The 15,585-nt window shown below is 38.9% G+C and overlaps 1 protein-coding gene across 1 annotated transcript; it reads left to right on the top strand.

The window, feature by feature from the left end:
- Positions 1 to 2,550: 2,550 nt before the first annotated feature.
- On the top strand, positions 2,551 to 4,302 carry LOC145102614 (F-box protein At5g50450-like). The gene is made up of 3 exons (XM_079040059.1): positions 2,551 to 2,863; positions 2,950 to 3,112; positions 3,232 to 4,302. The coding sequence occupies exons 1-3, from the start codon at positions 2,727 to 2,729 to the stop codon at positions 4,075 to 4,077; spliced, it is 1,146 nt and encodes a 381-aa protein (XP_078896185.1). The 5' UTR covers positions 2,551 to 2,726; the 3' UTR covers positions 4,078 to 4,302.
- The last annotated feature ends 11,283 nt before the right edge of the window (positions 4,303 to 15,585 follow it).

Genomic DNA, 15,585 nt, shown 5'->3' with positions numbered 1-15,585 from the left:
TTATTCAGGAGTAATCTACAGTTAGAGGTCATTGAAACAATTGAGATTATAAAATTTTAAAATATGTCTACCTTATCATATAATTCAAAACAAACAATGTTTATATCAACTTATTATAAGATTTATTATATAAGAGCTAACAACAACGTCATTAAATATATATTTGTTGTCTGTGCAACGTGCGGGTATTCGTCTGGTGTTATATATTAAACAAAGAATGTAATATATATTACAAACAATTTCTTAAAGAATGTAGGATATATTGTTGTGTATATTCGTCAAAATTTGTATATATTCTTGTGTGTTATAAAATACATTCGTATTCTTTAAGAATGTTAATTCTAATAAGATGTATTGTATGAAGTTGTTTTCTTTAAAAATTAAAAAAGTATGGAGATTGAACTGGAAACCAGATTTGAATGTGTTCACATCACATAATAAAAACATTTATATGTTATTGTATAATATGTATGTGTGTATACCTTAAGAATATTTTACTTTTTGTGCAAATTGTTATTATTTAGAATATATACAGTCATATTATTTAATAATTTTTAATTCTCAAAAGATTCTTTGAAATTAACCCGCATTCTTTATGAATATACTCGTATTCTTCTTCATGTTCTTCTATCATCGACATTCTTCTCTATTTATTGGAAAAATTATTCGACTCTTCAATATGATTCATATATTATCGTTTCTTAAATAACCAGATAATTAGAGTTGATTTTGATAACATAATATTGTTTTTGAATAAAATAATTATGTTCTTTTTAATTCTCTCAATTTCCTTATTGGAATCAATAAAAATGTCAATTATGCATTTATAATTATTATTTATAATTTTCTTTTATTAAAAATGAATGTTTATCTGTATTGTGTTCCATTATAACTATGGTATACCACATAATCTTATCCATTTACAAATCTAATCTAATGATCTAAAACTTGTCATCCACTTACATAATATATAGAATTTGCATTTAATATATATATATATATATATATATATATATATATATATATATATATATATATATATATATATATATATATAATTAACAATAACATAAAATAGTAAAGTAAATTACATTACTTTACAAATAACTGTTTATATTTTAAATAATCATCAGATTAAAAGTAAAAGATTGTCAAATAAATAAATTTTAAATTAACTGATCATAAAAATAGTTAAAATTATTTCTAAATAATTATTTTAAATAATCATTACTTTACAAATAACTGTTTATATTTTAAATAATCATCAGATTAAAAGTAAAAGATTGTCAAATAAATAAATTTTAAATTAACTGATCATAAAAATAGTTAAAATTATTTCTAAATAATTATTTATCTTAATTTTACTTACACGCAGGCCAAAAGCATAAACAATTGAGTACCGTGATAAAAATTTATTGTAACAATTATTATTTCATGTTTCATATCAATGACATAATCATTTCAACAATATATATTTTTCAGAATTTTATTCAACATGTAAATATTCGTCTAATGATATATAATTCTAGGATTGTTGGTGTCAGTTATAATGAACAAATTCGCAATACATTAACGGTAACTAAACTCTAAACGACGAAGAATTAATAAACGACCGCTACTACTATCATCACAGCGAGGGCGACGAAAAATTCTCCATTAGATATGCTTTGTTTCTTGTTTTAACATGTATTGCGATTTCTTTCTTTTTCTAAATCAAAAAATACATAAAGTTATTGGTTTCTTCAAAATGGTTTCATCAAATCCGGTTTTGATTCGATCTATCATGTTACTATAAATTGAATTTGTTTTTTGTTGAACCCTCTAATTTTGTCGCAATTCCGTTTGACTTTTTTTGACCATAATCAGATTCGATTTTTTGATGGCGATCCATATCATAAAAATAAAAAAAATAAAAAATAAAAAAAATAAAAAATAAAAAAAAACCATTTTGTGCACCTTTAAATTGTTTGGCGACCCCAAAATTCATTGAACATGTACCAACCATCCATGTTGCTAACTGGATGATATTCTCTTATAAACATAAGAAATTAATCAACTTATTAAAAAACTATACAATTTTATCATAAATGTGATTATCCGTAATTTTCATACTTAACTTGGTTATTAGATCCAATAAAATAGTTGGGATATAATATGAAAAAAGTTGTTTTAGTTTTGAATAAGTCACAACATAACAAATTACATTACAATATTATCATAAATAATGATTATTTTGTTTAGCATTACGCAAACATAATTATTTTGTTTCATTTTTAGCGTTAACGGATCAACAAAGCTAATTATCATTGATTATTCAAGTCCATGTTCTGATCTCGTCATCTTTATACTTTTTTTTTTATATCAACTTTTTTAATTAAAATTCAACTTATAATTAAGTAAGTTTGTAATAGTTAATTAAAAACAAAATAAAAAAGATTGATATTTTCCATTTATTCTCCTACTTTTTATTTTATTAGTACGTGGGCTCCTTAACAATAGCAGCTTTATTAGTTTACCTCATCAACTATAAAAGCTCTTATGCCTCCATCTTTTAGCTTTTGATTTTCTCTAACCTCTCAGGCAATAAACGGATGAATCAACCGTTTCGAGATGCACACCCCTACGCCTTCATGCTTCATAAATTAATCAAACTTTTTCTGCACAAATCTCTACATCTACATAGATTAAACAACAACATCCAGTGAAAGAAAACAGAGAGATTGCTCATGAAGAAGCAAAGAGGAGCCTTTAGAAGAAGATCTGATCTGTTTGAAGCGTTACCTGATGATATTGTTATATCTATCCTCTACAAGCTCAGTTCTACAGCCTCTTCTCCGTCTGATTTCGTCGCTGTTCTTCTTACGTGCGTTTTAATTCATACCTGTTTCTGTTATAATCTTGTTTTGACGATGGAAAGCTGAAGAAAATCTGTGTTTTATTATGTTACAGATGTAAGCGGTTGAATAATTTAGGCCTGCATCCTCTAGTTTTAGCAAAATCATGTTCGAAAGCGCTTGCTGTAAGAGCTAAAAACTGGTGCGAGGAGGCTCACCGGTTTTTGAAACTATGCGTCAACGCCGGCAACACGGAGGCATATTATATGCTTGGAATGGTAAGCATTAATTGCTACTATTACACAAAATGTTTGAGTTCAATGTAACGTCGGTTGTTATAGAAAGCAATGGCCGATATATGGCGATATATCTAAATTCTAAAGCTTATTTTCCGCAGATCCGCTTTTATTGCTTGCAAAATCGAGGAAGTGGAGCGTCGTTGATGGCGAAGGCGGCGATTAAATCACACGCTCCGGCACTGTACTCACTAGCTCTGATTCAGTTCAACGGCAGTGGAGGGTTGAAGAACGACAAGGACCTCCGCGCCGGAGTTGCGCTGTGTGCTAGAGCAGCCTTCCTTGGCCACATCGACGCTCTCCGGGAACTCGGCCACTGCCTCCAAGACGGTTACGGCGTCCGTAAGAACATCACCGAAGGCCGTCGTTTACTCGTGCAAGCCAACGCGCGCGAACTCGCATCTGTCCTACGCGTCTTCAACAACTCACCATCTCCGCCATCGTCGGGGTGGCAGTTCCATAACCACCAACAACCACGTCCTACTCCACCTCCATCATATCAAACCGGAGCTCCGAATCCGCTCCCGAATCCGTCCGATTTCGACATCCAGTTGTTTAGTGACTACGGGTTCAACCTAACCGGGCGCGAAATGCACCCAGCAAACAGGTTCCTGGTTGAGTGGTTCGGGTCGAGAGAAGACGGGTTTCCGGGTTTGGGTATACGGATATGCTCCTACAAGGGTTGCGGGCGACCCGAGACCCGAAAAAACGAGTTTCGAAGATGTTCGGGTTGTGGGAAAGTGAACTATTGTTCGCGTGGGTGTCAAGCGCATGACTGGAGGGTGCACCATAAGGTGGAGTGCGCACCCATGGAGGAGTGGGTGGGTCATGCCATTGATGACGTGGATGAAGAAGAAGAAGATAACATGAACGGCGATGATGACGTGGTTGATGATGATCCAACGGTTGAGATTAACGAAGGCGAAGTTCATGGGATCCAGATCTGAATGTGTGTACTCTTTCTTTTAGGGAGATTTATTTCTTTTTTTTTTTTGAACTTTTTTTTTTTTGTATATGATTTTGAGTTTTGAGAGAGTACACAAACTACACATGTGTCGCGTGAAGGAAAGGGAAAACATTTTTACTTTTAGCAAGTTCTCACCATGTACAAATTTCGTTGCTACAAGTACAAGTTACCACTCACTTAATCTAAAAAGCAAATTTATTTTGTATTTCATGTTTGAAAATTAGGACAATATTTATTTATTTACTAAAAGGTAGGCATGTCCAAATCGAGTAGACCTGATAAAAACGATACAATTTGGCTTATTTGAGAAATGATCTAAACGGTGGACCAATTTGAAATTATTGAAGTCGTTTGATTTTGTTACCATTTTGAAACGGGAAACCTACTATTTTGAACAAATTTTATGCGTGCCAACCAAGGGCATTAATGATATAATTTATTTTTGAAGCTTTTAATGAAAAATTTATTTTATCTTCAAAATAGAAGAGTTTGATATTTTTATATAAATCAACTATAATAAATGAAGATTCATTTTGCCATTAGTTTTGAAACTTATTATTTTATAATATTTTTGAAATAAATAATATTCACATCAATTTCTAGATTTTTTCAATTTGTAAAAATTAGAGTCACATAATACACATACTTATATATGTAAAATATTAAATGTAATAATAAATTGCAATTAATATGTTTTTCATTCCTTATTTCAAAAGTTAATTTTGAAAAAAATATATTATTTATAAATTGATATATAATCTTTTTTAATCAACCCGTATATTATACAGGTTTTACACCTAATTGTTTATAAAGTTGGTTGAAAATAGACTTTGCAAACATGTTAGTGTCGGGTTTTTGTTTTTGTTAAAACAATAAACTAATTGAGATAGCTTGATCCTAAACTGATTTGTTTAATTAACGTATTGTGTCGTGTCAATTCATTTATTTTCGTGTTGAGTTTTTGTCGTGTTCCAGGTTAACGGTGTACCTTGAATTGTTTTGTTGCATGTGAGGTTGAAACATTTAACATGTTGAAAGGGTATGAGTTTGACAGACAAAAAAAATTAACGGTTAGGAGCCGGAATAACTAAATTTATATTAGGTTTAGAGAGCAAAATGGAAAGAGTATTACGAGTTTGGAGGAATGAGGGAGTGGTCGAGGGGCTGTATAGTTTCAAATTTTTAAAATTTAGATGACTAAACGAGCACAAAACCAAAAGTTAAGTGACCAAACCAAAAGTTTAATGACCATTGTAACATAAGTTTAAAACTTCGGTGACCTTTTAAAACTTAAAATAAGTTAAGTGACCAAATAAACATAAAACCAAAAATTAAGTCACTAAAAATGACCTAAACCCTTCAAAAAAACTTACATATTAATAAATGGCTTATAGTAGTTAAAATTTCCAGCCTTAATATTATCCGTTAATTTCGTGTCATGTCGTATCAACACGTCTAATTTAAAGCAATGTTTAAAAACCGGTTTATTAGTTAAACCGGTATGGTGACCAGCTCACGGTTCAACCGGTTTGACCGTCAAGTGAACCGGTTTCTATATTTTTCATGTTTTTTCCTATTTTTCTACACATACATACATATATAAATCATGAATTTGATGTTTACAAGTTGAAACATTAAAAATACATATAAAAATAAGTTGTAGATAAATCCAAATACATTAAAATAACACATAACCATAAATTTTAGTATTTTACATCAATCCATCTACGTCATAAAGAAAATAAAGTATAATACCGAAACTAAATATGGTTTTGGATGAATAAAAACACATCAAAAAACTTTATAACATTTACCATATGTTTTTATTTTGAGAAAAAAATAAATAGATATGAAAAAAATCACCAATGTTTATTATGTAAATGGTTCATTTTTTATGTTTTTTATTCGGTTTAACCGGTTTATTTTGACCGGTTCAACCGGATTTTTCTAAAAACCGACCGGTTCAGTCCTGTTTAGAAATCAATGTAAAACCGGTGATAGTTGAACTGCTCCCTCCCCCGGTTCCCGGTCCAACCGGTTTTTAAAACATTGATTTAAAGTTAAAATTTTCAACCTTAATATTATTCGTTAATTTTGTGTTATGCCGTATCAACACTTTAATTAAATGGGTTGAAATATATTTACCCAAACTTGTTTTTTTTCTTTGTCCCGAATTCGAGTCAAGTTTCGTCTCGTATCAATTTTTGTCGCGTTTATTTGAAAACACAATGAGATTCACAAAATCATTGAAAAACTCATTTAAAAAAGTTTATTAAATAACATTTCCTCTTGAAAAAAAATATATGTTTGATTTTTTCCATTTTTCATGATGAAAACTCCTTTAAAAACACTTATTTTGGATAATGATTCAAAATTATGCTCTTCCCTATTTTAATCTTCACAAAGTGTTTAAATATAGTATTTATTTTATTTTACATTTAACTTTTTAATTATCTTTTAATTAAAAACTAAAATTCGGTTTGTTAAAAGTTAAAATGTTTCAATGTTTTTTAGACAATTGATTTGTATATATGATTGTTTTTCTAATTTCTAACTTTGACCAGTTATTTGGGTAACTTAACATCATCGAGATAGTCTAATTGTGATAACTTGATATTTAAATTCCAAAATAGAGTATGTATAGTATATTATTCAAATCGTACAAACTTTAACTTTATTTTTTATGTTTGTTGTTTATTCAAATGGATGTAATATTTGTTGCAATTTTATTGATCAACTTGATTTAAATATAGTATTTTGGTGTAATCTTAATTGGAGAGGAGAATGATGAAAGAGTAAATATAAGTATTGAAAACAATAATATTACTTCATCACATACAATAGGGTAAGAGAGAGTTAAGGTAGTCAGCATTTCCGACAGCAACATGGGAGACTGTTTCCGTAAAAACTTCTGACAAGAATAAAAATAATAATATAAAAACAAATAAAAATAGAAAGTAAAAGGTTTCATAATCACTTCCACATTGAAGTTATCCCCACACAAGTATAGGAAAACGATTTCTTATACCGAATGAGAGCTTCAAGTTTTTGGGATCTTTAATGTCACCTATCCTATAAGAAACGAGTTGATTAAAGCGAATGCTAGTTACATGACTCTTGTGTGGCAAATTTTGTTTGTTTATGTTTTTTGATTTTTGATTGTTGATAGATGCTTTATACTAGTATGTTGTGTTTTTGATTTGTTCATGTATTTGTTTTATTAGTCACACTGACCTACTCCCCATTGATTGTCTTATTTCTCAAAGTCATTATGCGTTTGTTGTGATTTACCTTTGTATATCTTATTGCTGTTCCTCATTTACGAGTTTCGATTTGCACATTTTAGAGGTCATCTACGTGACACAACCGCTCTACCACATATAGAGGCATGATTATCAATATCTACATACCTTATATTATACTATTTTAATGAGCTTCTCATAGTCTGGTGATGTTGTTGGTACCATTGATGTTAAATATCTGTAACTTGTTTTGTTTTATTGTAATTTTGAATTTAAATGATTCAACATATGTTCAAGTCGTTTATTTAACATGTTGAGTTGAAAAAAAAAACAAATCAACTTGTCTATGTCTATTAAATATGTGGGGATGGATTAGAAAACTATAACCTCTTAAATTAAATACTTTGAGTTGAGTTTAAAATTTCAATTTGTTGTAAATATAAAACTCAATTTGACCCAATATTAGCCCTAATAAATGTGTAACCAAAAATTGGAATTAAAAACTAAAGGATTTTAAAACAACATGGGTAATTTTTTGGTGTAAATAATAATATATAATGTTATTTGTTAACTCCCTAAAATAACACATGTAAAGGGGTGGACTCCACCATATATAATTATAAGACTCTGATGTATCGATATGAGATACATTAGAGATTGAGGCTTAATAAGGATAGATAATGATGTGTTTAGCCACGAGATGCTAAATGTCGGCTAAAAATATATGGGGAATCATTAACCCTCCCAAAAAGCTTTTATGGAGAGAATGAGAAAGAGAAACAGTGAACTCGTACTTATAGAACCCTATTGCATCGATGTAAAATACATTTTCCGATAATCTATGTTGTTAGAGGTTTTTAAGAAAAACTAAAACCGAATAACCCACCAAAACCAAATGACGTTTAAATTATTTTGTTCGTGTTATTCTTGGATTTGGTTAATCAAATATGAAACACCCCAAAAATGCGACCCGGAAATTTCATTTTTAATATAACAAAGATCATAAAACTGAGTATCACATAATAAAACCATATGTTGCGTATCTCAAAACCATACCAAAATACTGTGAGAAGAACCGTGTCACAACTGTATCAAAACATATCTAAGAAACTAAATCAACTCCCAGGACAAAAACTTAAGCTGTGGTGTGTGCGATGCCATCATCCCGAGCTCTTCCCTTTACTTGCGGAAGTACCTGAAACCAAAACTGAAACTGTAAGCACGAAGCTTAGTGAGCTCTCCCCAAACTACCACATACCACACAATAACAAATAAAGCACATATTGGGCCTTGCCCACTGCATCGGACCGAAGTCCGGAACTGACTGCAACGGACCGAAGTCCGGAACTGACTGGGACCTTGTCCCCTGCATCGGACCGGAGTCCGGAACTAGCTGCATCGGACCGAAATCCGGAACTGTCTGAACATAGCATAACATAAACACGTATCTGCTAACATAACACATATACTGCATCAGACTGATGTCCGGAACACATAACACAAAACATGCTTGAATCACAAAGACATCAAGCACTCTAACTACTGCATCGGACTGAAGTCCGAAACTACTGCTAACTAAACGGGCCGACATTGTGGTCGTAGACCCGTTCCTACTGGAAGGAAACTCACCTCGTGAACTGGCTGCTGAGTGTATGGCTCTGGAAGCTATATGCTGCTGCTCCGGTATCTCCCCGGCTACAATTCCATAAACACACTCAATCAAATACTAATAACTGAATTATGGTAAAATGACTCTTTTACCCCTGGTCAAAGTCAACTCTCCCGGTTAAAGTCAACCTACAGTTGACCTGACTCGCCGAGTTGGACCGCCAACTCGCCGAGTCTCTATTCTCACTTCTCAACCCTACTCGCGGCTACTCGTCGAGTATGGCATCAACTCGACGAGTTCCCTTTCGATTCTAGAACTCAGGCTATCTGCATCCGACTCGCCGAGTCGTATGAACAACTCGACGAGTTGTTCTTGAGCTAAGAAGATTGCCTTGGACTCGCCGGGTTGTATGAACAACTCGTCGAGTCCCTCCATTACTGAGTCTGACCTCCAACTCACTGAGTCCACTCTACTACTTACTGCTCCCCACTCGGCATCACTCAAAAGGGGAAAAATCGGGGACTCACGACTCGACTCGCCGAGTCGTTCTTCTGACTCGCCGAGTCGCATGCATGCAGCTACTCTAAACTCGATTCTGCTTGAATCCAGCGCATAAAACTTATAGATTTGGGCTCCCTACGCTCGATTAACACGTAAAAGTTCTATCTTTACGTGCCCATATGCACCCATGAAGATTAAGAGGCTCAAAAAGCATAATAAAGGCTAGATCTAGGGTTCTCAAGCAAAGAAACTTCGAAAAGGCACTGGATCAGGGCTCTAACACTCCTAAATGAACAGATCTAGGGATATCTCGACCCAACAAGGCATCCATACAACTATAAAGCTTGGAAAATACATTAAACTAGCCTTTGAGGTGTTCTAATGGAGGTTTTAAGCACAAAACAGGATAATTCCGAGACATACCTCAATGAACTCTGACTTTGGCCTTGGATCTTTGCTCTACACTTCCTCTTTTTGCTCCTTTCTTCTTCTTCTTCTTCAATCCTTCAAGAATTCACACAAAACACTTAGATCATACAAGGAATGGTTTAGGGTTTCTCACAAGCTCTCTGAGGGTGAAGGAGGCGAGTTTGGGGCACATAACATTGGTTAAATAGTGAGCAAACCCGGGGATTTAAAGTTTCTTCCTGGCAGGCGGACTCGCCGAGTCCTGAATATGGACTCGTCGAGTCGCCGACTTACACGTGCTCGAAATCCCGTCTCTACTCGACGAGTCGGGCTATAGACTCGCCGAGTCCCTCTTGAAAACTCCTAAATAAATAACATGGAAACAACATACCGGAGACGGGTCGTTACAATTCTCTCCCACTTGACTCAGACTTCGTCCTCGAAGTCTGCTACGGCTGAATCTGCAAAGAACTCCGGGTAGTGCTCTCTCATCTCCTCCTCAGCCTTCCACGTCCACTCAGACCCCTTTCGGTGCTGCCACTGCACCTTCACTAACTGAATTACCTTGTTCCTCAAGGTCTTTGTCTTCCGGTCCAGAATTGCGACCGGCCTCTCAATATAATTCAGGCTGCTATCAACCTGAATATCTTCTAAGGGAACAACTGCTGACTCATCCACCAAACACTTCCTCAACTGAGACACATGGAAAGTGTTGTGGATCTGGCTAAGCTCTGCTGGAAGATCCAACCGATACGCAACCTGACCTACTCGAGCCAAAACCCTAAAAGGACCAATGAACCTGGGGCCCAACTTGCCCCTCTTCCGAAACCTGATGACACCCTTCCAAGGTGAGACCTTCAGAAGGACCATATCGCCCACCTGGAACTCCAAGTCTGAACGCCTCCTGTCGGCGTAGCTTATCTGCCGACTCTACGCAGTCTGCAGTCTACTACGAACCTGCTGAATCAACTCGGTCGTCTTGAGCACCACCTCTGTGCTCCCAATGACCCGTTGACCGACCTCGCCCCAACAAATCGGGGTCCTGCACTTCCTCCCATAAAGCATCTCAAAGGGAGGTCGATCAATGCTTACATGATAACTGTTGTTATACGAAAATTCCGCTAACGGAAGATACGTATCCCAAATGCCAACGAAGTCTAGGACACATGCCCGGAGCATGTCCTCGAGAGTCTGAATCGTCCTCTCGCTCTGCCTGTCTGTCTGAGGGTTGAGCCGAAATGGAGACGAGTACCCATCTCTTCGTGAAACCGCTTCCAGAATCTGGATGTAAAACGGATGTCTCGGTCTGACACCATCGATACCGGCACTCCATGACGTGCCACTACCTCCCGCACATAGATATCGGCTAACTTTTCCGCCGATATGATCTCCTGGATCGGTATGAAATGAGCACTCTTCGTCAACTGATCCACTATTACCCAAATCGAATCTACCCCACGTGCGGTCCTGGGAAGCTTGGTGATAAAATCCATGGTGATGTCCTCCCATTTCCACACGGGAATGTCTAACGGCTGCATCTTGCCGTGAGGCCTCTGGTGTTCTGCCTTGACCTTCCTGCAGGTCAGGCACCTCTCTACATACCAGGCGACATCCCGCTTCATGCAGGGCCACCAGTAATCGGGTCGAAGATCTCTATACATCTTCGTCGCCCCTAGGTTGATAGAAAATCGAGACTTATGAACCTTGTCCATCAACACCTGTCGTACTCCGCCCCAGTACGGTACCCACACTCTCCCATGAAGGGTCAACAACCCCCGACTATCATAATCAAACGAAGCTACTCGACCCACTATCCTCTCACACTTCTGTCTCTCCTCCTTGAGGCCCTCAACCTGAGCCTCCCTGATCCGTTCCAACAACGGAGTAATCACTATCATCCTCAGACATAAGTCTCTGATAGGGGCTGCTGTCACCTTGCGGCTTAGGGCGTCGGCCACTACGTTGGCCTTCCCTGAATGGTAAAGGATTTCACAATCATAATCCTTCAGCACATCCAACCACCTCCTATGTCTCATGTTTAGATTCGGCTGATCCATAAGGTACCTCAAACTCTTGTGATCCGTGTAGATGGTACAACGGACCCCATAAAGGTAATGTCTCCAAATCTTGAGGGCAAACACAACCGCCCCCAGCTCTAAATCATGGGTAGGATAGTTAGCCTCGTGAGGCTTCAACTGTCTCGAGGCGTAAGCTATCACATGGCCTCGCTGCATCAATACTGCTCCCATACCTGTGATTGAGGCATCACAATAGACTACAAAATCCTCTACTCCCTTTGGCAGGGTAAGGATCGGAGCCTCGCACAACCTCCGCCTGAGGGTCTCAAATGCTGCCTGTTGCTCAGGCCCCCAACGAAACACCACCGACTTCTTGGTCAGTCGGGTGAGCGGCACTGCTATCTTGGAGAAATCCTGAATGAATCTCCGGTAATACCCTGCCAACCCTAGGAAGCTCCGAATCTCGGATGGAGACTTCGGGACCTCCCATCGCATCACAGCCTCTACCTTGGCCGTATCTACTAAAATACCCTTCTGGTTGACGAGGTGACCAAGGAACTGCACCTCGCGCAACCAGAACTCGCACTTGGAGAACTTTGCGGAAAGTCTCTCCCTTCTCAAAACTTCTAGCACCTCCCTCAGGTGATCTGCGTGCTGCTCCTGCGTCTTGGAATACACCAAGATATCATCTATGAATACTATCACAGACCGGTCCAGCATCGGCCTGCACACACGATTCATGAGGTCCATGAACGCGGCTGGAGCGTTGGTGAGCCCAAACGGCATCACCACAAAATCATAATGACCATACCTGGTCCTGAAAACAGTCTTATGCACATCCTCATTTCTGACTCGCATCTGATGATACCCGGAACGTAAATCGATCTTGGAAAACCAAGACGCTCCCTGAAGCTGGTCAAACAAATCATCTATCCTCGGGAGTGGGTAACGGTTCTTCACCGTTACCTTATTCAACTCCCGGTAATCTATACACATACGGTGTGACCCGTCCTTTTTCTTCACAAACAAAATTGGAGCTCCCCAAGGCGAACTACTCGGTCTGATGAAACCTTGGTCTAGCAGCTCCTGCAACTGCGTAGACAACTCCTGCAACTGCGTAGACAACTCCTGCATCTCAGGGGGAGCTAACCGATACGGTGCCTTAGCTATCGGCGCTGCACCCGGAATCAGATCAATCCCGAACTCGACCTGTCTCTCTGGAGGTATTCCAGGCAAATCCTCTGGGAATACATCAGGGTAGTCTCACACTACCGGAACATCATCTACTGCCACCTTACCCTTCTCCCGGGCATCCAAAACATAAGCTATATATCCGGCGCAACTCTGGTGAAAATAGCGCCTCGCTCTCGCGGCTGAACAAAAATCTGGTCCGCGCTGTGGCCTATCGCCCTGAATCACTAACTCTCCCCCACTCGGAGTGCGAACTCTCACTAGCTGCAACTCGCAATCAATCACCTCCCCGTTGGGACTCAACCAATCCATGCCTACTATAACCTTATTCCTCGCAGGGGAATAGGGACCAAGTCCACCGAGAACTGCTCGTCGAACAACTAAAGAGAACATCCTCTATGCACTCTGGCGACCCTCACAGTCCTGTCATCTGCTATCTCAACCTCTAGTGGACAATCCAGCTACCATGGAGCTCTACTAAATCTCTTGCTAAGCGTTAGCGATACAAACGATCGGGTAGCCCCCGAATCAAATAATATTGTAGCAGAAATGCCGTTCACAGAGAATGACCCTATACAAAACATATAACCATAAGAAATAATCAATAATAATAATATAGAGATGAAGGGAAGATACATACCCATCACCACATCAGGAGTCGCTCATGCCTCCTCTGCTGTCATCTGAAAAGCTCTACTCTTCGCCACTGGCGCCTCGGCTCGGCCCTGCCGGCCATCTGTAATCCTCAAAGTAGCATGGGCAGGTGCAACCACCTTCCCTGTTGCAGCTAAACTCGGACACTGGGACTTTTTATGTCCCCTCTGATTGCACTGAAAGCAAATCAGATCTGATGCTGCAATGATGGTAGCAGGGGCCGTACAATCCCTGCTCAAATGCCCAGTCCGACCGCACTTGTAGCAGCCGGAACTCCCTGCCTTGCACACCCCATCGTGCAATCTCCCACACTTGCCACATCGACCGTGGCTCTGCTGACTCCTGGATCAGTGATCTGAAACCTTGGGCTTTTTGCCCGAACTACCTGTACCCGAAACCGCCTCTGGTTTCCTCTTCTTTTCCATCTTAAGGTCAATCTCCCTCTCCCGAGCCCTAGCAATCATGTCATCCAGCGTTTTACAGCTGGACCGGCTCACAAACTGGCGGATATCGCTCCGCAACATCTCATGATAACGGGCCTTCTTCATTTCCTCGTCGGCTGCATACTGAGGAACGCGAAGAGCCCTCTCCCTGAACTTGGCGGTGATCTCCGCCACGGTCTCTGTAGACTGGGTGAGGTCCTGAAACTCTCTGGCTAACTGTTGCACCTTAATAACTGGTGCAAACTCTACCCTGAACCTGGTAGAGAAATCAGCCCAGGTCATGGCATCTAGCGCTGCATCATCTCCAATGGTATGTCCGACCTCTTCCCACCAATCCTGTGCCCTGTCCTTCAGAAGACAGGACGCCAATCTAACCTTGTCCCCCTCGGGACACCTGCTCGTGCGGAAAGCGTTGGCCACATCCGCCAACCATCTAGTACTCGCTATGGGGTCCCGCGCCCCGTGGTAATCTGGAGCTCCACATGCTCTGAACTCCCTGAACGTAAGTGTGCGCGACCCCATCATGGCCGCCACCTCGGCACGGAAGGTGCCCAACCTCTCATCCATCAGCTCTAGGATACCCTCCTTGATCGAACCGAAGATCAAAGGAGTCTGCTCCAGTATGATACGAGTAATCTATGAAGAAAGAAACTCTCTGGTCTGCTCATCCATACGCTCGGCCCCCGAGCCTGATCCTGATCCCTCCCCAACACCGGCACTGCCGTCTGCTAGCCTCGAACGTAAAACCACCATTCTGAAACACATCATGGCAACATCAGAAAACTGAAATATCTCAAGGGATCATTGATACTACTACTAGCTTCCTGGTCTTGTCTCAGACTTCCTTGATTCGAGTACGGATCCTCTGCTTTCAGTAGTACGGGCCCATACTACCTTCCACATCTATCCGTACTTTCCTCAAGAACTGCCTTGACTCCACCAAGTCACTTCTACTACTACTGATCTCTGCTACTCTCATCCTAGGCTTGCCCTAGGGAAATCTCTGACTCCACTCAAACCAGTCCTCAGCTGCCGAAGGCCTCCTTGTAATGCTAATTAGCCATCACCTGAATACCATCACATGTGATAAGGCTCAGATAATCTTTCGAGTAAAATACTCGTCCCTACAATGGTTAGACTCAAACAAGAGCTGCGCAATAGGACCAAATCCAGCACTCTGAGATTATTCAACCCTGATCACATATGATGTGACGTATTCACCTAATGGCTAACTCCCATCACTCAGAGTCCCACAAAGCACAAAGCAAGCATCATTCGGATAAAGGAAACATACTCAGGCAAAACTATTCTCATGACAAGAAATTGTACTAGCATACAATGCTAAGCTCATACTATCAGGCATAACCTACACATGCTATCCTACTACTGTCTACTCAATACTAACATGAAATTCTTATCAAG

Source organism: Lactuca serriola, chromosome 4 (assembly GCF_051521515.1).
Source record: "Lactuca serriola cultivar US96UC23 chromosome 4, Lser_US96UC23_V15, whole genome shotgun sequence".
Lineage (NCBI taxonomy): Eukaryota > Viridiplantae > Streptophyta > Magnoliopsida > Asterales > Asteraceae > Lactuca > Lactuca serriola.
Note: the sequence above shows the minus strand (reverse complement) of the source record. Positions and strands in the feature narration are given on the sequence as shown.